Source organism: Sus scrofa, chromosome 1 (genome assembly GCF_000003025.6).
Source record: "Sus scrofa isolate TJ Tabasco breed Duroc chromosome 1, Sscrofa11.1, whole genome shotgun sequence".
In the NCBI taxonomy this organism is placed as follows: Eukaryota; Metazoa; Chordata; class Mammalia; order Artiodactyla; family Suidae; genus Sus; species Sus scrofa.
The window spans coordinates 126,231,214-126,257,360 of NC_010443.5; the positions used below are offsets into that span (position 1 = coordinate 126,231,214).

The window sequence follows — 26,147 nt, forward strand, 5'->3', positions numbered from 1 at the left end:
AAACAGGAGAGTAAGACTTTGATGGTCAGTATAAAACAGCTGTAATAAGTACAGTAATTGATATCTAATGACCATGCAGTATAGTAATTACCAGGCATTACTCTATCATGTAAATCACACACCAAGATCTTTGTGATTAGGGTACTAAATTCTGCTCAGTCATGTGTGTGCTGGTAGTCAGCTTAAAACCATTAAATGTAATTTAGGTTGGCTTAGTCTTGGGTTTTTTGCTTCAGGGAATACAGAGAGTTAAAAAGCAGGTTAACTTGTTTCATTTGATTCTGGGAGGATCAATATAGATTTTTTTTAAATTAATGCCATCTTTATTTATAAAGGAATTCTGGGAAAAAGTCAAAGCACTTTGTAGATTCTAATCTAATTAATCCACACAATAACCCAGGGAGGGAGTTCTTACACAATGGCCTTCATTGTTTAAAGCCACCAGTTAGTTGTCAGAAGCCACAAGAGTCACTTTGTCTACAGTTGCTTCTCTGTCCCAGCTTAATTCATAATTGTTATAGTGTTCTTTGAAATAAGTCTAGTATACATACAAACTGCCTACTAGTGTATTAATAATCTCTAATCATTACAAGGCACATTGATCTCACCAATAAGAATTTTTTACAAATGACTTTACATACCAGCTTAAAAAAAAAAAAAAACAGAAATGTTAGCGGGGAATTTAAAGTCATGGATGAACTCTCTATAACCCAAATATTTTCATATGTTAATTCATGTGTATTTACAGGGTTCCTGCTCTGAGTACAATGTTAGGTACTATGGACACACAGCCTAGAATAGAAATAAAGTCACTGTAACGTTGAAATGTGTATGATGGTGATCTAGAGGTCAAAGTGAGTCAAAACACATTAATAAACCAAAGATGGAGTAGCAGTCCTAAGAAGGGACAGACACAAGTGGAGGATTCTAGCTGACCAGAATTTGCCTGTACCCTTGCTTTGCAATTTGGTTCAACTAACATGGTCTTTAATAGTTCTCATTAGTTAAGTAGGTAAGGGGATGCCTTCACATGCAAAATCTCATTGGATTCTTACAGTGTCCCTACAAAGAAGGTGGGACAAATATTCTTTTCCACTTTGTACAGACAAGAAAATGAGCTCGGCAATAGCACACTGCTAGAGATCATAATGAATGGATGGCAAAATGAGAGGCCCAATCAGGTGCTCCAAGTTCCACCCTCATCTTCAAGCTCCCCCAGCCCAGCTGCCACCTCCAGACTCCAGGATTACTGTGCTTAGTTCTAAAATCACCATCCCAGCTGGGACCTCCTAGTCCCTCTCATTTCAGCCGGATGTGAATAGAGAAATCCATAGGAGAGTTTAATTTAAAACTAAGGGAAGACAAAAGCAAAGCTATGAAAACAATGAACCTGCTTGAATGTAAGTTTTGACTCACGGGTTGGTGACAGGGTAGATGGTCTCCAGGGCCAGAGATCTTATCTTCTACCTGTCTGAGAAGAAAACTGCTTGTCATCAAGCGATTTTTTCTGGTCTTTTCTTCTCTGGAGGAGGGGTTAAACTGAATCTCCAGCCACTCTGTTACTAGAGGAATCCACAGAAAGAAGAAATTATTACATTCACCAGAGCTGTGTATTGCCATCACTAACCCTTATTCATACCTGTCCAACAGCTTGCACCCCCACATCCAATGGGAATAGCCACAACGTCCAATGGAGAAAGGAGTTCTCAGGATGGGGAATATGCAGCATTTGAACCTGTCAACTAAGTAGATGAAGCACCTTTTTCCACATTTCAATTAAAAAAAAATTTTTTTGGAGATCCCCATGCCACAGCAGATTAAGGATCCAGCATTGTCACTGCAGTGTCTCAGGTCACTGCTGTGGCAGAGGTATGATCCCCGCCCCAGGAACTGCCACGTGCCATGGGCACAGCCAAATAAATAAATAAATAAATAGTGAAAAAAATTTCAAACAGGGATCTCTCCTAACATACCCTAAAAAGTCTAGATACTTTTCTGTAAATAATGCCATTTGTGTACAGAAAGAAACTGACAGGGACAATGTAATGGTTAGAGCTTGAGCTCTGAAACCAAACTGATCTGGAATTGAGTTCCTGCTTTGTTTGCTAACTGCACAACTGTAGCCAAGTTACTTAACCTCTCTAAGATTCCACGTTTCCATTGATTTAAAAAATTGTAATAGTTGGCATTGATTGAGCACTTACTATGTGCTGGGAACTATGTATGCTACATGCTTTATGTGCATTAATCCTCCTCATGGCCCTGTGAATCAGGTATGAGTATCATTCCCATCTCATAGGTTAAAGAAATTAAAGTATGAAGAGGTTAAAAAGTTTGCCAGGGATTATAGGACTAAATGGTGAAACCAGGATTCTAATACAAGTAGTCTGACTCCAAGGCCTATGCTTTGAATCACCACTTTCTTCACTGTGGTGGTGTAAGGATTAAATGAGCTAAGGTAAGTCAGGTCCCCTGCAAAGTGCCAGGTCCCTTTCTGCAAAGTGCCTGGCTTGCAAACAAGCCTTAAGTAAATGTTAGCTGTAGTATTACTTTTAGCTCTTTTGTTCCAAGAGCTATCTGGCCAGAAAACAGGTTTTGACACAGAAAATTTTGCATCTATTCCAGTTAACTGCTCCAAGATATGTGTCCTGCAATTGAACTGACAGCCTCTTCTATTATCTAAACAAACTGTATATCATGGGTTACCTGGTTAAGAGATAGGCTAAATGCTTGGCAACTTTTTCCATTAGCTCATGCAAAAAAGCTCTTCATACTAGAAAGAAGTATGAAGTCTCTTATAAAAGAATGGCATGTTGACCAAGAGCTAGCAGAATTGCAGGCAGTACTCATATTAAAAATGGGTTCTGTTTCAAAAATTGGTTTGCTTATTGTTACAAACTCTGAATACACAGCCATAAGGTTGAAAATGTTGGTTACATTCCAAGACTATTCACAGAAGTCTATTTATTTAGTCCATTTTAAAGTTCAATGATTGGAGTTCCCATCATCGCTCAGCAGAAACAAATCCAACTAGGAATCATGAGGTTGCCAGTTCGATCCCTGGCCTTGCTCAGTGGATTAAGGATCCAGCGTTGTCTGAGCTGTGGTGTAGATCACAGCCATGCTCAGATCCCACGTGGCTGTGGCTGTAGCTGGCACCTGTAGTTCCAATTCGACCCCTAGCGGGAGAACCTCCATATGCCACAGATGCAGCCCTAAAAATAAAAATAAAAATTCAATGATAGAAATCATGCCACTAGCCCAAGACAGGCCCAGGAACAAGAGCTCATGTGATAAGAGAATAAGAAAATTGTCTTTCTCGGTATAGAGGAAAGTTGATGTAGAGTATATATCAGTCTTCTATTGCTATGTAACAAATTACCCCAAAACTTGCCATATTTAAACAATAAACATTTAGCATCTTACAGTCTCTGTGGGTCATCTGAGAGTGGCTTACCCAGGTGGGTCTGCTCAGGATCTCTGATGAGGTTTTAGTTAGCATTACTCAGGGGATAGTCACCTGAAAGCTTTACTGGGGCTGCAGGAGCCACTCCCTCATATGGCTGTGGACAGAAGCCCTCAGTTCCTCATCACATGGGCCTTAAGGCTGCTTGAATGTCTCAGGACATGGTAACTCTAGCTTCCCCCAGTAAAAGTGATCCAAGAATGAGAACAAGAAGGCAGCTGCAATGCCTTTAATAACCTAGTCTTATAAGTCAAACACTGTCACTTTGCCCATATTCTGTTCATTATGGGCCACAAGCTATTCATTAAGGGCACATTCAGTGGGAGGGGGAATAAAGCTCTACCTACTGATGGGAAGCATATCCCAGAATTCGTGGACATGTCTTAAAATCACCCTATAGTTTTTGTTGTCCTCCCATTACTCTATGTACTCAGTATACAAAATAGGAAAAATAAACTGGGGTGCAGAGCTGCAGCCTTTCCCAACAAAGTTTACTATAAATGCCTCCCCCAAATACATGCTTTTGCCTTATCTTGTTTTGAAAACATCTACTCCCTTGCCTTAAATGGAATCTCCTTGGCAAAATTTACACTGAAAAGTGATCATTTTCCTGAAACATTTCTTTTATTCATTTGTATCTCTCATTAGTAGAATTTCAGGCTATATAACAAACTAAAAGTAAAAGCAACAAATAACCTTTCCCAGTCTGGGTGGATTAAGCATTTGGGATTCAGAAAGCACCTGTGGAGTTCCTGTTGTGGCTCAGCGGATTAAGAACCCAACTAGTATCCATGAGGATGTGGGTTCAATCCTGGGCCTCACTCAGTGGGTTAAGTCTCCAGTGTTACTGCAGGCTGTGGTGTAACTCACAGATGCAGCCCAGCATTGCCAGGGCTGTGGCATATCCCATCAGCTACATCTTTGATTTGACCCCTAGCCTAGGAACTTCCATATGCCCTAAGTGTAGCCCTAAAAAGACAAAAATAAATAAATAAATAAATAGAAGGCAATCTTCAAGAAATTTTCTCCCTTCTGTTGACAATGACCTGATTCCTAATCTGACTCCCATGGCTGCATTCTCCGAAGGAATATTATAGACATTCAAAATGGAAGGACTCCCCTGGATTCCAAAAGCAGTCGGTGCTCTTGCACTAGAGGCATGCAAGATTTTAAAGTGTTATCTGGATCTTCAGGGGACAATGGTGTGTCATATGACCTTTGACTGTATTTTTTGTAACTTGAAATTTGGTGATCCATGTATACTGTTGTTAAAAATACATTTATAAACACCAGATAAATGTGTTTGCATTACAATTCAACTCCAACCTAGGGGGCTTGCTCTGAGTTCTCCTGGCAGTGTTGTTTTAAATCTTATTTGAGTCTGAATTCCATTTGACAATATGGATGAAGGCTAAAAGAAAATAGTCAGGAAAATACTTATACCCACCAAAATATATACATACGTTTAATGCCTCTGAATCCCGTAAAACCCATTCAGAGAATCACAGGAGAAGGGGGAAGCCATTTCATTTTCCCACTAAAATTTACATCTAAATTAAAAGCTACTACTGAAAACGTAATTCTTTTAAATTCTTTTTAAACAGAACCAAACGACCAGAACAGAAACCTCTACTAGATCTTCTGTGCTTGGGTTTAGCACTGAAATACCTTGGAGGCAAAAGGACCAGTGGCAATTAGAGCAGAGAGAACACATATTTGCTGAAAAGCAACAGTAAATACGAAGCAGGATATAGAACTGATGACGACCACAAGTCTTGCCCTCTCCAAGTTGCCCTGACTGTGCAGCAAATTCTGTCAGCTAGCCAGAGAAGCAGCAATTCGAGGAGAGAAAAGGTGCTCAGCTTCCCACTTAGCAAGAAGACGCTTATATTCGTTTTCTGCTGAGCATCCGCACGCAACCCAGATCTTAACCCAGGATTCCCTAGGGCCTCCTTCAGTGGGGTGAACTCCGGGCAGCAACGCCCAGCCCTGGATGGGTGGGACCGTTCGAATCGACCCACTTAGCCCGCGGACCCCAGCTCAGTCCGCTCACGCCTTCCAGCCTCGGGAAGAGAAACGGCCGCGCGCAGCCCGGCAGCTTCACTTGTGAATGTCCCCGGGCCGAGGCGAGCCTGTGGGCGCCGAGACCTGGAGCCGGGTAGGCGGCGGGGGAGCGCGGCGAGCGCCCCTGCTCCGCCCCTCGCGGGCGCCCGGGCCCGCGCGCCCCGCCTGCGTGTCCCCGTGCCGACCCCTCCCTCGCGCGCCTCGCCGGCGGCCGCTCCGGCGCACGCGCGCGGTCTAGCGCAGGGCGGGGAGAGGCGGCGGCCGCGGGCGTCCAGCCCCGAACCTGTCAGACGCGGGGAGCCGGCCTGGAGCTGCTGGCGCCTCAGGCACGAGGACGGCCCCGGTCCCCCGCTGCCCGGGGCTGAGCTGTGCGAGCCGGCCCCGCCGAGCCGGCCCGGGGTGGGGAGATGAGCGGCGGCCCGGCGGCTGCGCCCCAGGTAGAGCGCTGCCCCCTTTCGGAGCCCCGGAGCCCTCGCCGTCCGGAGCTTCGGAACTTGTGGGCTCTGTTGGGGCGCCTTTAATTTATAACGTGTTTCGTTTCCCTCAGGATGGGGAGGGACGTATGGCAGTGCCTTCGGGAACTAGCGCTCGGGTGAAGTAGGAGCCGCCGGCCGTCAGCCTGCACCGAGCCGTTTGGCGCCGCAGCTGCTCAGCCTTTGCCATGGCCGGATCCAGCGCGTGGAAGCGCCTCAAATCTCTGCTGAGGAAGGATGATGCGCCGTTGTTTTTAAATGACACCAGCGCCTTCGACTTCTCGGAGGAGGCGGGGGACGAGGGGCTTTCTCGGTTTAACAAACTTCGAGTTGTGGTGGCCGACGATGGTTCTGAAACCCAGGAAAGGCCTGTTAACGGGGCGCACCCGGCCCTTCAGGCCGACGATGATTCCTTGCTGGACCAGGACTTACCTTTGACCAACAGTCAGCTGAGTTTGAAGGTGGACCCCTGTGACAACTGCAGCAAACGGAGAGAGTTGCTGAAGCAGAGAAAGGTGAAAACCAGACTGACCATTGCTGCCGTTCTTTACTTGCTTTTCATGATTGGAGAACTTGTAGGTGAGTTGTGTTGCCAACTCACTTTCCATTTATCTTGGTTGAAGAGTCTTTGTCAAGTGGTATAGTTACACCTGATTTGAGGTTTAAACTTTCTTTTCAGGAAGCTTATTATTTATCAGGATACTGATCTGGTGATGTGAAAAGGCCACACGGTTCCAAAGTACAGATCTACCTAGGTACAACATAAACTTCCAGAGATAACTTTGACTTTTTCTTTTAGTTCTCCCAACACTGTATTATCTATTGTAAGGTTAAGGACATTATCTTCATTATAATCATGTAACTTCCTCTTTAAAAAAAAAATTCTGATAAAACACCAGGTTAATTGTGCAACATTTAAAATAGTAAATGATTCTAAAATTATTTAGAATCATAAACTTCTACAGTATCAAGGGACTTTACCGAACACCTGCTTCACCTTTTTTAAGGGGTCTGAAGTGGGTAATTGAAGAACTACAGCTACAGTTCCATTGTTCAGATTTTTTTCCTCTGTATTTGAATTGTGTTCTCTTACTATTTCCTTTTGTATTTATATCCAAGAAATTTGCAAAACCAAACACTACTGACTAAGCTCAAAGTTTTTCATTGTAAAGAGGATCTGAAGGCCAGAATGGCCCCCCAGGTTTTAGGAACTTGGTTTTATTTTTCATTTTTTCATTATTCAAGTAATATATTCTTACTAGAAAATACATTCTCAGAGATTAATTGCACAGTCACATTAGTGTGAGCACTAACTTCTCTTAGTGACAATTTATAAAGTGACGCTGCAGCAGAATAAGTGATTATTCTCCTGTGTTCTCTTTTTTTTCTTTTTTCTTTTTAGGGCCACACTTGCAACATATGGAAGTTCCCAGGCTAGGGATCGAATTGGAGCTGTAGCCACTGGCCTTCGCCACAGCAACGCTGGATTCGAGCCGCATCTTCAACCTATACCACACAGCAATGCCAGACTTTTAACCCACTAAGCAAGGCAAGGGATGGAACCTGGGTCTTCATGGATACTAGTCAGATTGGTTTCCGCTGAGCCACGACAGGGACTCCTATTCTCCTGTGTTCTCTTAATGATGAACCATGACAAGAACAGAGGTGTCAGTCCAGATTTAAGATGCTGGCTGGTTGGAGGTTATGTCAGGAAAATTATATGCATTTCCTATGTCATTTCCTACCACTGCTCCCCAGTGCTCACTTCAGCTATGCTGACCTTTCTCTCTATGACTCACAAAGCTCTTTTAATGCCCCTAAGGCCTTCAAACTGCTTGGTCCCTCTACCTCAGTGACTTTCAAACTTTCTTGACCTCACTATAGTAAGAAAGACACTTAACATTGTGACCCGTGTAGACATGCAGCATGCATACATATGTATGCATGTACATACACATATGTGTAAATATACAACCAAAAGTTTGTTTCATGCGGTGTGTTCTACTATATTTTCGATTATGATCCTAGCCCACTTAATTGATTTCATCGTCCACAAATGGGTCAGCACCTACAGTTTGTAACACTTCTTTACATGGACTTGACTTTTCCCAGATCTTCCCTTGGCTGGCTTTTTGTCATTCATGTCTCATCTTAAAAGATACCTCCTAGAGACCTTCCCCTCTGCCTAAAGTAAACCTCTCTTGTTCCCTGTTGCTTCCCCAACTTCAAAAGTTCTCAACACCTGAGATCATCTTGTTTATAAATTCACTTGTTCTATTGAAATATAAGCTGAATTACTAGGACCTAGCAATATATTTTTGTTTAGTTAATTAATGATTATTGTTGTAGAATTATAAATGCTTTAGCTGTAAAGACATTAAAGACAGGAGTAAAGCTGAGGCCAGATAAGGCATGGTCTCAACAGATTAAGTTCAACGACTTGCTCAAATTCACAGTTTGAATATTGAGTCATCCAGACTTAGTGATTCTTGAAGTTAATATTTAATATTTGAAGTTTAAATCACATTAATCACAAGTTCCTCCTTTAAATTAATTTAGAGTTTAAACCTATAGAAATTACTAAGATATAGTTGTCCTGGCTTACCATTTTTAAATCTCTTAATGGTGAGATTATGTTTTGTGAAAGCTACACTAAGAATTTCTTTTCAAATACTAACTTTATTTTCAAATATGAAAATCATTTGTTAAAAATATAAAGATGCTAGTACTTAAGATAGGCATTACGGAGTTCTGGTCATGGCTCAGTGGTTAACGAATCCGTCTAGGAACCATGAGGTTAAGGGTTTGTTCCCTGGCCTTGCTTAGTGGGTTAACAATCCGGCGTTGTCGTGAGCTGTGGTGTAGGTTGCAGACGCGGCTCGGATCCCGCGTTGCTGTGGCTCTGGCGTAGGCCAGTGGCTACAGCTCCGATTAGACCTCTAGCCTGGGAACCTCCATATGCCGCGGGAGTGGCCCTCAAAAGGCAAAAAGACCAAAAAAAAAAAAGCATTAAATATATTATTCAGAATGTTACATAGATTTAAATTGAAAAACAACAGAATTGTGTCAAAGAACTTAGAAATAAAGCATCTTATGGATGGAAGTATGGAGTAATTTTTTAAAAGGAAGAAATTTAAAGATCTCAAAGAGGAGACTTGATTTGGAATCTTGGGTTTCTTCTGAGACATTAGGCAAAGTCTATTCTTTTCTTTTTTCCATTCAGCAAGTATTTTTTTTTGAGTACTTACTATATGCCAAGCACTATGCTATGGTGTTCAGGATATACAGTGGAGAACAAAACTATTATGATCCCTACTATCTAAAACATTTAATCTGTGTAATGGAGGACACAGATGTTAAACAAACACATAAGTAAATTTAAAATTCAAATGGTCTTAAGTGCTATGAAGAAAATAACAAGGTACTGTGGAACATAATAACCAGTAGGACATGGTTTATGAAGAAGCAGGTACAGTAAACCATAAAAAAGAATACTAGGAGTTATTCAAGCAAAGGGAATGGAGGAGGATTTTTCCAAGCAAAGAGAACAGCAAGTTCAAAAGTCCTAAAATATTCAATTCGTTAAAAGGACTTAACAAGAAGGCCAGTTTGGGCCAAATATAATAAGAACAAAAGAAGCAAGGAGACCAGATTAGGGTAGATAGACCATATTAAATGAGTTTAGTCTTTAAGTACAAAGGGGAGCCAGTGAAGGCTTTTGAGTAGAGATTGACATGATGGAATTTATCCTTTTAAAAGATTACTCTGATTCTTATAATATGGAGAATGGATCGGAGGATATAAGAATGGAAGTAAGTATACTTTTGCAGAGGTCCAGACAAGAAATGACTGTGGCTTGAACTAGAGTAGGTGGAGAAAAATGTGCTAATTGAGAAACATTCTAGAAGTAACAATGACAAAATTGGCTAATGGTTTGAATCGAGTTGTTGAGAGGGTGGTATCAAGAATGATTCTGAAATTTATCATCTAAGCTGAGTATATGGAAATGTATGTCATTTATGAAGCAGGGAGAAAATACAGAACAGGATTTAAGCGTAGTTTCAAAGGTTGTTTTAGACATGTTAAGTATCATACATTTTTGAAATAGCCAAATAAAGATATCTAGTGAGCTGTTAAATATAAGTCTGTAGCTTAAAAGAGAGGTCAAGATGGAGATACAGTATGTAATGCCATAGGAATGGAAAAAATTATCTAGAGAGCCCAAGTCTTGAGGAACTACAATTTAAGAAGTCAGTCAGAAGGCAAATAGGTATCCCAGAACTGAAGAAAGAGTATTTCAAAGTGGAATTAAATAAGCTGAAGCTGCTGAGAGGACTAATAAGATGAGAACTAAAATATCCTTTGAATTTAGTAAGTTATTGATTGCTTTAATAAACTACATTTTATTGGGAATGAAAAAGCTTAAAGAGGAATGTAAACAGACTTCCAGGTAAAGATGGCACATGAACTCATGCATCTAGCTGTACTCTCTTAAACTACATTAAAGGGTATTTTAAATATATATGTACATATATATACACACAACATACACACATATTCATATCCATATATGGAATATGTGTGTGTGTGTGTATCACCACACAGATGGGGAAAACTGGAGAGGAGACAATAGCAACAAGCTAGAAAGGAATCAAGTAAAAGAGGTAACTGACTTGAGACCCGAGAAAACCAACTCCTAAGCAATTAGTGGAAAGCCAAGAACCAATCCAGTTTATACGAATGCATCTGAAACACCTGGATAACTTATTAAAATACAAATTGCCGGACCAGAGTTTCTAATTAGGTAGGTCTGGGGTAGGGTAGGGCATGAGAATTTTCTAACAAGTTTCCAGGAGATGCTGATACTGCTGATCCTAAGGAATACAATTGAGAAGTGCACTAGAGAATCCTAAGCAGGCCCAGAATTGTTTGTACCAGGTATCCCTATAAGTGTAGGTAAAGAAGAAGGATAAAACAAGGAAAGCTAATTAAAACCTGTTTAGGAGCCAGTCACATATAATAGTATAGTTATAAAAGAAGTATCCACAGAGATAAAATAAGATCATGAAACAAGAATAGGCTACTTTTAGGGGTTTTTTTTGTTGGGGTTGTTTTTGTTTTTTTCCTTTTTTTTTTTTTAGGGCCGCACCTGTGGCATGTGGAAATTCTCAGTGTAGGGGTCGGATCAGAGCTACAGCTACCAGCCTACACCACAGCCACAGCCACATGGGATGCAAGCTGCATCTGCAACCTACACCACAGTTCACAGCAATGCCAGATCCCCAACCCAGTGAGCAAGGCCAGGGCTCAAACCTGCATTCTCATGGATACTAGTTGGACTCATTTCTACTGCACCACAACAGGAACTCCTAAGAACAGGCTACTTGTAAAAAGAAATTCAGAGTAAAGAGTTTTTGAACAATAAAAATATTTTTTAAAAGTTCAACTCCTAACAAATTAGAAGATGAATTAAGGTAATATCTCACAGAATTGAGCAAAAAGATAAAAGATAATGGGGGAAGGCAAGGAAATTATATTGTATGTTAGCTAAAATTCCAAATTAGAAGATGAATTAAGGTAATATCTCACAGAATTGAGCAAAAAGATAAAAGATAATGGGGGAAGGCAAGGAAATTATATTGTATGTTAGCTAAAATTCCAAATAATAGGAATACAGAGAGCAGAGGAAAGAAATTATCAACAACACAATTTAAGAATTTTTCCCAGAACCAAAGGGTATATAGTTCCAGACAGAAAGAGTCAAGAAAAGCCCAAACTGGATGAAAATAAAGCCACACCAAGTGCATCATTGTACAATTTCAGAGCACAGGAAACATGCTTATTGCCTCAGGCAGCTGCAGTGTTAAACAACTGCCTCTGATTGTTTTTGACAAACAAATATTGCAGTTTGCACCAGGGCCAAGTTCCAAGTCAACTCAAATAAAAAGAGCCTTGCAAGTATAGTCTCCCAGGGAACCACCAGATAGGTCAAATACTGACAGTTCCCTGGCAGTGGGGCTTTTAAGGACCTCCAACCCCAACCTATTTTTTTCAGTGGCTGCCAAGTTGAGGTTTTCACTGTGGTTGCTGCTTATTAGTTTTTAAGGCTACCATAGAACTGAAGAAGGGGCAGTTGGTTATAATGCAAGTTAAAACATCACAGAATTAGTGAGCTTCTTAGCAAGGCTCAGCCTTTTTCTGTGAATAAATGCTATCCGTATCAGCCTTTGGTTAATTTCCAGAGTTTTGAAAAAAACTGATTTGGACAATTTCTGCCCATGTTCATGTGGCTTTTATGGAGGAGATGATTTTCAGAAGTCCTTACTCTGCTGTTTTTGCTGGTGACAACTAACACATGGCTATTTAGATTTAGATTAACTAAAATTAAATAAATTCAATCCCTTAGTTGCACTATCCATATTTCAAATTTATCAAAAGCCACATGTAACTAATGGCTACTCCACTGAACAGTGCAGATAGAACATTTCCATCATCTCAGTTTTACTGGACAGGGTGGCTTTGAGGTATTATCTTCATTTTATGGATGAGTAAAATGAAGCTCAAAAATGGTAAGTAACTTGCTTAGAGTCTCTGAGATTTCAAAGAATCATGTTATTAACCACCAAGCTGTATTTTCTCTCAGGGATTTCCAGCTTTTTCATGTCAGGGAAGTATAAAAAAAGCTATTTGTATGTAGCACACTGGAGTAAATGGATATGACTACAAGATCACTAGCTCAAGTTCTCCTGCTGCTCTTGGCTCTGCACACCCATCCCAGGAATAGGGGATTCAACAACTCAGCCTATTTAGGTGTCACAACATCCTGATCATGAAGTTCTGCTATATGTTATAACAGTAATTCTCACAGTATGGTTCTAAGACCAGATGCATCAACATCACTTGGAACCATGTTAGAAATGTAAATTCTCAGGCTGCATCCAAACCTACTGAATTAGAAATTCTGAGAATTGGGTCAAGAAATCTGTAGTTTAACAAAACTTCTGGGTAATTCAGATACACACTAAAGTTTGAATACTCTGTATTATATTATAAAAGCTCATTCAGTGAATGCTAGGAAAATTGATCATAATGGATATAAATATACATACATACACCTCCAAGTATATTAAATACATTATATATATTATTATCAATATACAGGAAAATGAATATAAAAAATTGTTTATTCCTTTATTAGGAGACATTGCTATTTATTCCTAAGAGAGTCAGTTAATTTTTATCTTTTGTTTTGAACTAATGAAAATTTATGAATTTCTTCAGTTTAATTTTACTTTCAAACCCTCCCAAACAAGTGAATACCTACCTTTTATTCAGTTTTATTATAATATTTAGATATGGTGGTTTTTAATTTTGTCTAATAGGAGAATTAGGTTGAATAAAAGCTGCAGTGCTAAAATGCAAAGCTTCTCTTTGTGTTAGCTCCCATTTGGTGACTCTTAACTTTTCTAAGGTCATTGACTGCTCAGAGAATGTTCCTAGAAATGGAAATTCTCACCAGAAAAAAATATATGCATATTTAATGTTTTCATAAAATTTCAGGATAACTTGATTTAATTGCAATAGTATAGTTATTTAGTTAGAAGTTCATGTGTTGTAGAATGTTGCTTATTTTGGGTTGACTTGCTTATGTTTATTATATTAACTTATTCCTTCTTTCCTGTCACCCTTACTCTAAGGTGGCTACATTGCAAATAGCCTAGCAATCATGACAGATGCACTTCATATGTTAACTGACCTAAGTGCCATCATACTGACCCTGCTTGCTTTGTGGCTGTCTTCAAAATCACCAACCAAAAGATTCACCTTTGGATTTCATCGCTTAGGTAGGTAATTGGGTGTTTCTTTGGTTTATAAAATTCTGTAGTAAAACCACAATGAACTACAACCTTTGATTAACCAAAATCCTTCTGGTGATAGCCTGTTAAAACAAAGCCAATGAAAATAGACAGTATTTATTCAGATTCATATCTTCCAGGATACATTCAGTTCAGTCAGCTAAATGGTTTACGCATATAAAACTGTATGGTAATCATTAATTTCCAGATGTTGTCCCCTGTGCCCTGAAGATGTTATCAGAAAAAAGTTTACCTTCAGTTTATTGAACCAAGCAAAACCACATGGGTTTAATTCATCAATGAGCATTAGCTTCTTTCTTTTACTTCAGGTAATCCAACCAAAACTACTGTGGCCCACATTTTAGGCACTACTACAATATGTATAACATACTGTATGGCTAACCTTCTTTGTGGCATTAACTAAATGCTAACCAAGATTCTTTGCTTGACTGAACATTTGTCATCTCCTGAGCCTTCTCCTTAGCTCATCTGTGCAGTTCCTTATAAAATCTAGCTTTAGCAAGAACCTCGCCAGGCCAATTTAACAGAACCCCCAGTCTCAGTATTTGGTGGGTTATCCTTAGGTGATGTCTCATCACTCTGGCCTGTCTTCAGGAATACTTTCCTATACCAATCTCAATCCTCACCTTTAATAAAGTCTTCTTTACCATGTTTTGACAAGTGTCATTGAATATTTTTTCTTTAACAATGCACACATATTTTTCTACTTCCCTATTTTGAGCAAATATTAATATTTAATTGAGAGGTTAAAATCATATATTGTTATCCATACAACTCTTCTTGCCATGTTACTGTGGGGTTTTTTAATTTTACTTATTTTTAAAATACATATAAAACAGATATCTGAATTAGTATATGAAGTGCCATATGACCAGATGTCATTTGCTTAGAATCCAAAAATTGACATTTAGGTAGCTTCAGCAAAACCTGTCTTAAAGAACCAGAATTATCATCTTGTAATTTTCTTCTGTAGAGACACTGATACTCAGCTAATATATCAATCAGTTCCTCCCCTTCTTTGTTACTTTTTAGCCTAATCTTAACTCAACATCTAAGTCTTATAAAATTGAGTAGCTTGTTCTCCTAGGGTAAAACTTGACATTGTACCCAAATGGCTGTATTCTAAGTAGTTATCCACGTTGTCAGTTTGGGAAGTTATCTGGTGTCCCCACTTTTTAGCACTCTTAGCTGCTGTACAAGAAAGGTAAAGCCCTGAATGAGGTCTTTCTATTATTTGTTAAACCACTGCATAAAACATAATGCATTTGGATGTGCTGGCTGACACATCATACATCCATATGTTTACTGATTGCCCTGAGGTTTTTAAAAGAACTTCAAAATTATTCTCAAACTTTAATTTATTTGTAAACACCTGAAATTTAAGATTAAAACTCAAATATAGCATCACAAATGGGGATTTTTTTTACCTTCAAACACTATTTGAGAGTGCATTCATTTCGTGCTATGGTTCTTAACCTCTTTTAGGTTATCATGGACCCCTTGGAATTCTAATGAAAACAGTAGAATTCTCCCCCAGAAACATGCAGTAATAGAACATAGAAAGTTCTATATATGTAAGGTGGAAATTCTATTACATATTAAAGAATTACTTAGTGTTTATCTAGATAATCATAGATAATAATCACTCTGAAAAGATGAGAGAAAAGAGAACTGACTGGTCCAGTTGTATTTCTGTAAGTTTCTATGCAGAGTCAAATTTTTCCCTTTTCCTTAAAAGAACTAGTTCAAGATGGTGGACTAGAGATCAGCATTTGACTCCTATCTCTCCCAGGAGTCCATTGAAATTAAAAAAAATACCAAAACAATAAAGAGAAGCAAATGGTTAGGTCACCAATAAATAAGAAATTTCCAGAAATTTGTCCAAGTTGTAAAGTAGGTGGGTGTGGGCTGAAGAAAGCAAAGGCCAAGAAACCTAGAGTACACCAGGGTAGGAACTAGAAAGGCCAACAGATCTCCAAAGAAGACTCAGGGAAAAGGATGAGCAGAAGTGGAACTGGGGCTGAAACAAGATTAACTGGATGACTACAAATGGGAAACTGTTCCCATAGTCCACTATGTCCCTACCTTACTTCCCACCCCATCTCCACTCCAGCAGCCTGCACTTTGCCCATGTAAAATATCAGATAGTTCTTCCAAAAAGAAATTAAACAAAATGTTCACATGAAGCTGAGGCTTTTCGTGTGAATGTTGATGTTCCAAAATAAATCTTTTTCATACTAGAATTTGGGGTTCTGCAGCCTTATAGTTTGGTTCCCCACATACTCACACTAAAATAACATACTGGTCTTAGTCTGCCTGCCCTACACCTCTTATTACTAACAACTCCTTTTTTTATGGCCAAATCCATGGTATGGAAGTTCCCAGGCCAGGGGTGGAATCGAAGCCACAGCTGCATCCTACACCACATCTGCAGCAATGCTGGATCCTTAACCTACTGTGTCAGGCCAGGGATTGAACCCATGGCTCTGCAGTGACCCGAGCCACTGCCGTCGGATTCTTAACCCACTCTACCACAGGAGAAACTCCTCAGTAACCACTTTAAATAGCTATGGCCTATCCTTCCAGTATTTCCTTTTCGCAAAGGACAGTTTCCCTATCTTTTTACCCTAAATGTGAATGGACACCCAGTCTTTCTGGATATGAGAAAAATCAGCAATGTAAAAGTAAAACAAAAAAAGCTAACAAAAATTTTTCTACAGAAGAGAGACTTAAGAAACAGAAGAAATGTTTTAAGTTATCTTATTCATATACTCAAGTAAAAACAGTAAAATAGTTTTTAAAAAGAAACATACAGAAAAAGCTTTTTTAAATTGAAATATTATGACTAAAATCTAAATTTTAAAACTTCAAATAGGAACAAAATTTCAAGTAGGGCTAGAAAACATAATCAAGAAAGTCTCCCAGAATATAAAACAAAAATATAAAAACTAGAAGAAAAAGTTTAGAACTGTAAAAGAACTATCTGGGAGTTCCAGTAATAGCTCAGCAGTAATAAACCTGACCAGTATTCACGACAATGCAGGTGCAATCCCTGGCCTTACTCAGTGGGTTAAGGATCCAGCATTGCCGAGAGCTGTGGTGTAGGTTGCAGACACAGCTCAGATCCCACGTTGCTATGGCTGTGGTGTAGGCCAGCAGCTACGGCTCTGATTCAACCCCTAGGTTGAGAACTTCCATATGCCATGAGTGTGGCCCTAAAAAGCAAAAAAAAAAAAAAAAAAAAAAAAAAAATTAAAAATTAAAAATAAAAGGAAGAGAATTATTAAGATATAAACGAGTATTTTCCAGAGCCAAGGAGGGAATCACACCCTCAGACTAGAAGGGCCTTTCTGGATCTTCTTTTTCTTCTTTGTATTCCAAAATCTTATGAGGATATATCTAGATAAAAACTTATTTCATTTATTCTGCCCTTTGAAGCAATGGAAGAAAAACTTTTGATGGTTTGGGGAGGATCAAAAAGATATTTAGAACTGAATAAAGCCATAAACCGAAGCAGTGGCTATACTTGTGTTCTACAAAATTCCACTGCTCCGTGAATAATCTAAGTTCTGTACAGAAAGGCATGTTTACATGGGACACATTTAGATAGTGTGCTTCATATGACCTCTACTACCAAGGCTAGGGGTTTCAGGTCCTAAAGAACATTGCAAGAGGAATCCTCCCAAAAAACTTATGGTTTGTTCTCATATTGTTGAATTTTGTTTTGTTTTGATGGCAAGGGTGTTAGGACAGGAGTTAGTTTTTTCTGTGTTGATTTATTTTTTAAATATGTAAAACATGTCACAAAAGTAAACAACTTTTTTTTTTAAAGAAAAGATTTACTCAGAGAAGTCTTGCTTTTGTTCTATCCCCTCCAATGCATTCTCCCACTCCACCCCTTATTAGCAACCATTTTAATTAGTTTCTGGCCTGTCCTTCTGGCATTTCCTTTTGAAAGTATGAGCAAATACATGTAGATGTTCATATCCCACTCCTTGCCACCCTATCTTATGCAGAGGCAGCATCCTGGAGGTGTGTGCCTATGATGAGTGTCAAAAGGCAGTAGTACCATGCCCTACAGTTATTTTCTTTTTGTTTCCTCATAGCAAGCACTTTCATACATGCCTAGTAGCATTTATCATATTTTTAGATATTTTATGAAACAATGTCTCCTTCCAGACCATGAATTAAGTAGGAACAGAAGCAGGAAATACTAAACTCTATGGGTCTGGCACTAAGAAGTGCCATATAAGATAGTATTAATCAAATTGTTGCAGTATTCAGGCTGAGTAAATAAGGATATGGAAACTGAAACAGTTAATCTAGTATAGCTCATGGTTCTCAAATTACTTGTGTTTGGAGGAAATTAAACCAATTTCGAAACTGAGAGGAGTATTTTTGAAATTTGGGGATAAAAATATTGGGGACTTCAAAACACTTATCTGTAATTCTAAATCTGATCAGGTCCTGTTCACAAACTATAAAACTGTATTTTGATCTATAACATAGCTGGGTGGTATCGCCTGGCTTATAGGTCCTTTTGACTAATTAGGAAACAAGTCAGAAGGGAATTTCTTCCTTATCTTAGTCAGGGGCTGGTCCTTTTTGTTTTGGTACTTAACCATGTTTAGAATTTTTTGGTTAAATTGTCTTTGGTTCTCATTTGAGTCAGCAGTTTAACTAGTCATTTTACCTTTGAGAGAATGATTTAATCTATGTATAGGTTTCTACTGTAAAATAAGGATGATGATACTTATATTGCAGAATTGTAAAAAAGATGTAAGTTAAGATAGTAAGGTATAAGTATCTAACACGGTGCTTGGCACAGAGTAAATTCTCAGCAAAAGTTATTTTCAGTCTTTTCTTTCCTTCTTCTACCTAGCAGTATATCGTCTTAGATTTTTCATCTCTCTCAAAATGCTCCCTGCTCTAAAACTGCCTGCCTTCTCCTCTCCCCTAACTGGAGTTCTTACTCTCAGGAAGATGATTGACTCTGGTGATTAAATAACGTTTTTTTTTAATGGCCACACTTGCAGCATATGGACATTCCCAGGCCAGGTATCAAATCCGCACCACAGTTGCAACCTGTGCCACAGCTGCAGCAACACCAAATCCTTAACCTGCTGTGCCACAGGGGAACTTCCAAGATGTGCTTTTTAACTCAGGTCTTTGGTTATATCTGGGGCAATATAACAAAAATTGTTTTAGAAAAAAATCATTCAGTCAGGATGAGAGAAAGGTTGTTTTAGATTTTAGGGGTAAGCCCAACTGGCTGTCCTCAGAGTAAATTCCATTCTGTTGCTACTTTCATTCATGTGAATTCACAGATTATGTAAGATCATGCAGGTTTTTCTTTTTCTTTTCTTTTTTTCTTTCTTTATTACATTACAGTGAGCCACAATAGCAGCTCTTTAAATGCCTGGATTTATTTGACCGTGGCTATATCATATTATTCTGTAAGTTAATAAAACTTAGAACTTAATGAAACCACACTGTAGAAGAAACCTCACAAATCCTTAGGAGAATAGCAGTATATCTCAGACAAAGGGGACATGCTATTCTAAAAAGAACACAGCCAAATCCCTAGCTTGCTTTCTCTGTGGATTATAAGTGTAATTGACTTTATTTATATGGCTTTTCTTCCAGTTCTTGGGCCGAAGAGTCTACATGGATTACATAAAGATAGTGATCGTATGAAAGGCCTTTAGTAAGCAGAGTTGTCTGTATTTGAAATAAAAGGCAAGGTTTACTTTGATAATGCAGATCCTCAGCCTAGGTTAATGGCAAAGTGACAGTGTAGGAATCTTTTGTGGTGGGGTGTCATTCTGCTAAGCAAAGACCTTGGCAGATCTGGCTAGATGATGGTTGTCCTGTGGTAGGTATATGGTTATAATGCTAATTTTACATTATTGTTATTTTTCCTCTGATACTTACTAAAGCAGCAGAAGTATTCGGCTAAAAAAATCTCTTCCCCCATACATGCAGCAAAAAAATCCCAAAAAACAACTCCCTAGTGATTCATTTTAACAACTTCCTCCCACCCCTGACAAGAGTTATGCCTATTAGTTATATTCACATCTCAGAATTAATTCATTTCACATGAACATCTAAAGGAAAAGAATAGGTATATGCTAGAAATGGGAGTTCTTACAAGGAAGGAGCAAGACATGCATGATGTGGTCAGCAGTGGATAACCAGAAGTCAGCTTTGAGACCACTGGAAACCATGGGTGTGGGGTACAGGGAGTGGTACAAAATAGGCAGGAAATAGGAGGTGATTTTATGTAGGGGACAAAAGGATCCAAAGACAGACTTTGCAGCTTTTCTCAGCATTCTGGTGGCAATAGTGGCATTCTGGTAGTAACTGAAATCCTATATGATGTCTTTATCCTGAGTGCAGTAGGGTTGTCTATGGATGAGATGAAATACAAATACTAGTTTGAAAGTCCTAGGCAGGGAGTTCCTATTGTGGTTCAGCAGGTTAAGAACCTCATGTAGTCTCCATGAGGATGTGGGTTCAATCCCTGGCCTCCCTCACTCAGTGGGTTAAGGATCCAGCATTGCCTCAAGCTGTGGCACAGGCCACATAGGCGGCTCAGATTTGGCATTGCTGTGGCTGTGGCATAGGCCAGCATCTGCAGCTCTGATTAGACCGCTAGCCTGGAAACTTCCATATGCCTCAGGTGCAGCTGTTAAAAAAAACAAACAAACAAACAAAAAAAAACCCACTGATTTTCCACTTTTCCTTTTTTTTCCTTCCTCTGCTATTAGAAGAATGTAGAAAGGAAAAGTAGCATACAAGGAAATGGAAGAGAGAATATATTTCCCCCTCTCCTTCCCTGTTCATTTTTACAGACCTCTGAAACCTGAACTTCAGATATTTGTTCTGTAAGTTCTGAAAGACAAGTGTTAGATAATTTAAGGGAAATATACATTATCAATATCACTATAAAGGCAAGTGTTATATAATTTAAGGGAAATATACATTATGACATCACAGCATTAGGAAAGATAACAATTATGACAGGCCATACATCTAGGCAGCACTCATAAAAAAGCACATATGCTTGAGTTGAGTGTGGTTTACATTGTTGAAGCAGATTGTTACTCTTTCACTGAAGAGGTGTTCAATAGTTACCTGTTGAAAGAATGAGTAATAATATAGGGCAGAGAGACAGGCAGTAAAAATGTGCACAAGTGTACATATGATGTAACACAATCATAAATTTATTAAATGCTATGAAGACAAAGAATAAGGCAGCTGTGATGGAGAATAAAAGGGTGTCAGAGAAGGACTCAATATTTTTCACATGCACCTTGAAAACCTCTAGTTTTGGCAGTTTATAGATATGTTAAAATGTGCAATAAATATTTTCATATTTTAGAGTGCTGTCAAAACTTGACAATCATCTGTGTTTTCTCCAATTTAATTTTTGCTCTAAGTGTTTATTAGCCATTCAAATAAAAACTATTCTCCAAATTCAAAACTCAGGGTATATGTTGGTCTTTATTGGCTCATTGACCATAAACATTTGTTTATATTTCAGCTGAATGAAAAGACTCAAGTAATGTTAAAACAAAAAATACATATTCATTCATCTTACTCTATCCTCCAATGCTACTGTTCAGCCAGGTGGAGAGATAGAGTTATTTATGTGTAGAATAAAGTAGCAAAATATGTTAGACTATAATAATAGGTTTTTTCGAATTTTCATGGAGTTCCCATCATGGCTCAGTGGTTAACAAATCTGACTAGGAACGATGAGGTTGCGGGTTCGATCCCTGGCCTTGCCCATTGGGCTAAGGATCCAGCGTTGCTGTGAGCTGTGGTGTAGGTTGCAAAAGCAGCTCGGATCTGGAGTGGCTGTGGCTGTGGCTGTGGCTGTGGCATAGGCTGGCAGCTACAGCTCCAATTCAGCCCCTAGCCTGGGAACCTCCATATGCTACGGGAGCAGCCCTAGAAAAGGAAAAAAAAACCAAAAAAAAAAAAAAAAAGAATTTTCATAAAAATCTCTCTCAAGAGTTTTTCATTTATGCTAAATTTCCATTTAGTCAAAAGTTTATCTAAAGTGAATAGGATAGCAACTTGCACAGAAGTCTAGTGTTCCCATTGTGAAAGCTGCTTGGTCTCCTTTAGAAAATGAAAAATCCACATGTTGTGCACTCCTTTTGCCCTGAAAAACTTTATTGTATATTATGTGACCAGATACCAACACAGGGTAGCAGGGCAAGAATGAGATGATTGGAGCAAGTTATAATTTAGTTGCTGATTGAAAGTTTCCTTCTCTCTTAAATGGGGAAAAAATCTTGGGTATATTTATCTACATTCCATCATATTTAAAATACTGTGAAAAAAATTTAAACACTGATTAGTCCTATTCATGATATTTCATCAAAGTTTTATTTATTCACAATGAAAGAGCTTTTTGTTCATTTTATTAGAATGATCGTAGGACTACTATAAGGATTTTTAGCTATATGGTAATACTGTGCCTTATACTTCTCAATTATAAATCTCAGCCCTAAAAATCTACTTAAGTTTTGGGGTTTTTTTTTTTTCTTTTGCAATTATAAGCATTATATTTAGAAGACATTTTGACAGGTGATTAGAATTAAAAAAAATAAGAGATGAATGTCTTTGCTTTCACCAAGGAAAGTAGAAATGAGGCATATTCCTTTTAATTGCTGAATAAGGTATATCTTTGATAGTATCCTAATATGTCATTTTGAGAATGTCTTGGATTTCATTACTGTTTACTATGGTCAGGCACTAGGATTCTTTGTGCTACTAACGTGGGTAGAAACTGTGTCACGGAAAACTTTTCAGCAGCAGAATCCTCGGACCTTCTCGGGGTAAAAATCCTCCTTTTCAAGAATTTTGTTTATGCTTTAGTTTGACTTTCATTTTACTTTATTTTGAATGTGGTTCTGCCTTATTTGAGACCTTATTGGAGAGTTCACAGAAAGGTAATTTTCAGTATCAAGGAAAATTATGACTGGGAGGTGGGCATTGCCAAATTTAGCTCGCTCTCGCTTTCTCATACAGGATGACAATATGTGTAAAATATTGCATGGTCATACTTATACTGAGAAATTATTTGTTGTTTATCTGAAATGCAAATTTAACTGGGCATCCAGTATTTTATCTGGCAGACCTACCAGGATAACAATATAACTTATCATCCAAACCAGGACACTTTTGAGAACAAAATGAGACATAAATTGAGACTATCTGGGAAAACTAGAAAGTACAGTCAACCTAATTACAGGGAATTTTGAAAGAATTTTTTAATTATTGGTTTTAGATTTTCATAAGCAATGACATCTCAATGTCATTAAGTTGCATAGCTGTTACTCTTTATAAAGTGTATTGCTTTATAATTTCATATTTAAAATTTGATTAAGGCATCTTTAAAACTATTGCTAGCTAGCTTCAGCCTTGACGATTAAGCCTTGATGATTAAAATTTTTTTTTAGGAGTTCCCTTCGTGGCGCAGCGGAAACAAATCCGACTAGGAACCATGAGGTTGAGGGTTCAATCCCTGGCCTCGCTCAGTGGGTTAAGGATCCGGCATTGCCGTGAGCTGTGGTGTAGGTCATAGACATGGCTCAGATCTGGCGTTGCTGTGCTGTGGCTGTGGTGTAGGCCAGCAGCTGTAGCTCCGATTAGACCCCTAGCCCGGGAACCTCCGTATGCCGCGGGTGTGGCCCTACAAAGACAAAAAAAAAAAATTATTTTTTAACAGTTTGAGAAGGATTGATATTTTTTAAACATCAATATTAAAGAGAATTAAATTTATCTTTCTTCATGAGTAAAATGAAGAGTCTATCATTAGTATATGAGATTTTCCAGTTCAAAAATTTTTAATTTATGTATTTATTTATATGTGTGTATTTTGCCATCAGTGGTTATAACTTAAGACAAAACCATGTGTTTTTGGTTTATATTTGGCTTAATTCTTCTCTTTTAACCTCTTCCTATTTTGGGGGATTTGGTTAATAATCTATTGTTCACATTTAGCTTAACTTTCTTTAATTATATATATAGCCATTTATCTTCCCTTGCTCAGCCTAACTTCATTCTACAGATTCATCCATAGCTATGTGAGTATATGCAACATGTCAGTCTTTCTGGTGAGTGCTACAGTAAACATGGTGTAGAATCTAATGTGGTCATACTCTCAAGGGGCTTAAGAGTCTGGACTTTGTGTATTTCAGTTTTTTTTTTCTGTTTTCTTCAGTCCTATGTCTCCTTCAAAGTATGATAATTAGTATGTCAGGAATAGATGAATCATGGTTTTGAATAGTAGTTGTGTTTTTTGGTCTTATTCTAACATTTATTTTGTTGATGTTCAGAATTTTATTAGAGTTTTGGCTACATTAACATCTTCAGGAAACAGCTTATTTCTGCTAGATGATTTTTCTGTTATAATTTATGAGCTGGAATAAAAATGTATCAAAGTCCAATATACTTGAATTGCCCCAACCTTTGAGCAATAAGTTGACCCAGATAACAATTTCCCGGACTGTTTTAACTTTTAACACTTAAAGCTTTAATATCTAGTTTCTTTAAAGAAAAAAAATTATCTATTTTCTTGCTGTTATTGTTTTGTCAATACTAGTTTTATATAATAATGTTAATTATTTTAAAATATACTTTACATTGCCCTATTTCTGTTATTTTGAAAAGATATAAAATTATTCTACTTTATACTTGCAAAGTAGAAAATTCACATGATGTAAAAGAATATATAGTGCAAAGTCATTCCTGTGTCCTAGCCACCCATTCTCCTAATAATCAGTTTTTATCAGTATTTTGTATATTCTTCCAGAGTTTGCATGTATAGACCATTATATATTCTCTTACTTCTTTTCTCATAAATGCTAATATACCATGTATATTGTTGTGTGCTTTTCTTTTTTCACATAACACTGTATTTTGGAGATTATTCCATATCATTAACATAAAGAGCCTAATTTTTTATAGCTGCATGGTATTCCATGTTACAAGGCCCCTACTAATCACTTCAGTTGTTTTCAGTTGTTTGCTGTATATACAATGCTTGAGGAATAGCTTCAGAACATACCGCATTTTGTAAATATGCAACTTAATTGGCATGAGTGTGTATATCATTCCTGGAAGAAAAATTTCTGAGTCGAAGTGCATTCATGAATACTTACATGCCTTAAAAAGAATGTGTTTTTCTTTATTCTAAAGGTAAATGAGTTTATAATAAAAACTTAAAACTTTTCAAATATTACCAGAAAGAATAAAGTGAAAAATAAATTTCCTAAACTCTTAGTCTCACTTCCCAGGTATGACACTTTCTTATCTGTCTTTCTTGTGATTAGATTATCAATATGCCTGATTGTTTTTCCTCTTTTAAAAAAATATAAATGACTATATGATATCTCATTATAAGCGCATACCATAATTTAGCCATTAAGTTCCTCATTGGTAGACATTTAGGATGTCTCCAGATCTTTTTTTTTTTCTTTGCTTTTCAGGGCCACACCCACAGCACATGGAATTTCCCAGGCTAGGGGTCGAATTCGAATTATAGCTGCCAACCATAGCCACAGCCATGCCAGATCCAAGCCACATCTGTGACCTACACCACAGCTCATGGCAGTGCCAGATCCTTAACCCACTGAGCAAGGCCAGGGATTGAACCTGCATCCTCATGGATCCTAGTCAGGTTCGTTACCACTGAGCCAGGATGGGCACTCCTCCAGATCTTTTTGGATACCTATAGACAGAGCTACAATGAAAAACCTTATAGATGGCTTTGCATTCATATGGATGTGTTTCTATTGGATTGATTCCTAGAGTTAAGGAATATATGCATTTTAAATTTTTATTAATTTTACAAACTGCTCTCCAAAAATATAGCCTATTTGATACTTCCACCAGTATATCCTTGCTAACTCTGGCTGTTATCAAACTTTTTAATCTTTGCCAATTTAGTAAGGGGCAAGAGAATTCTTATTTGAATTTCTTGTATTATGGTTGATTTCCATAAATTGGTCCTTTCTGCATATTTTCTTTGTATTAGTATTTGTGTCCTCTACCCATTGTTCACTTTTTTATTGGTTTTACACTTACAAATTAGTCTGTGGTCATTCAGGTATGCTACAAATTTTTTTCCTTAGTTTTTCAGGTTTGTTTTTTTTTTTAACCAAGTGTATGGTCTGGAAATATATATAATTTGACCCTAAAGACATAAGGAGAAGGTAGGCAGTGGTGGGGTGAAAGATCCAAATCAAA

General features: G+C 38.1%; 1 protein-coding gene across 2 annotated transcripts in view; it reads left to right on the forward strand.

The window, feature by feature from the left end:
- The window catches only part of SLC30A4 (solute carrier family 30 member 4), a 31,132-nt gene continuing 10,742 nt past the window's right edge, over positions 5,758-26,147 (forward strand). The window contains exons 1-3 of one of the 2 annotated variants that reach the window (XM_021089600.1): positions 5,758-5,967; positions 6,078-6,582; positions 13,701-13,847. In XM_021089600.1, the coding sequence (XP_020945259.1) occupies positions 6,192-6,582; positions 13,701-13,847 (538 nt within the window). In that variant the 5' untranslated portion in view covers positions 5,758-5,967; positions 6,078-6,191. Of the gene's footprint in view, positions 5,968-6,077; positions 6,583-13,700; positions 13,848-26,147 lie in introns of those variants that run through there. The other variant, NM_001130972.1, reaches the window with a different exon arrangement.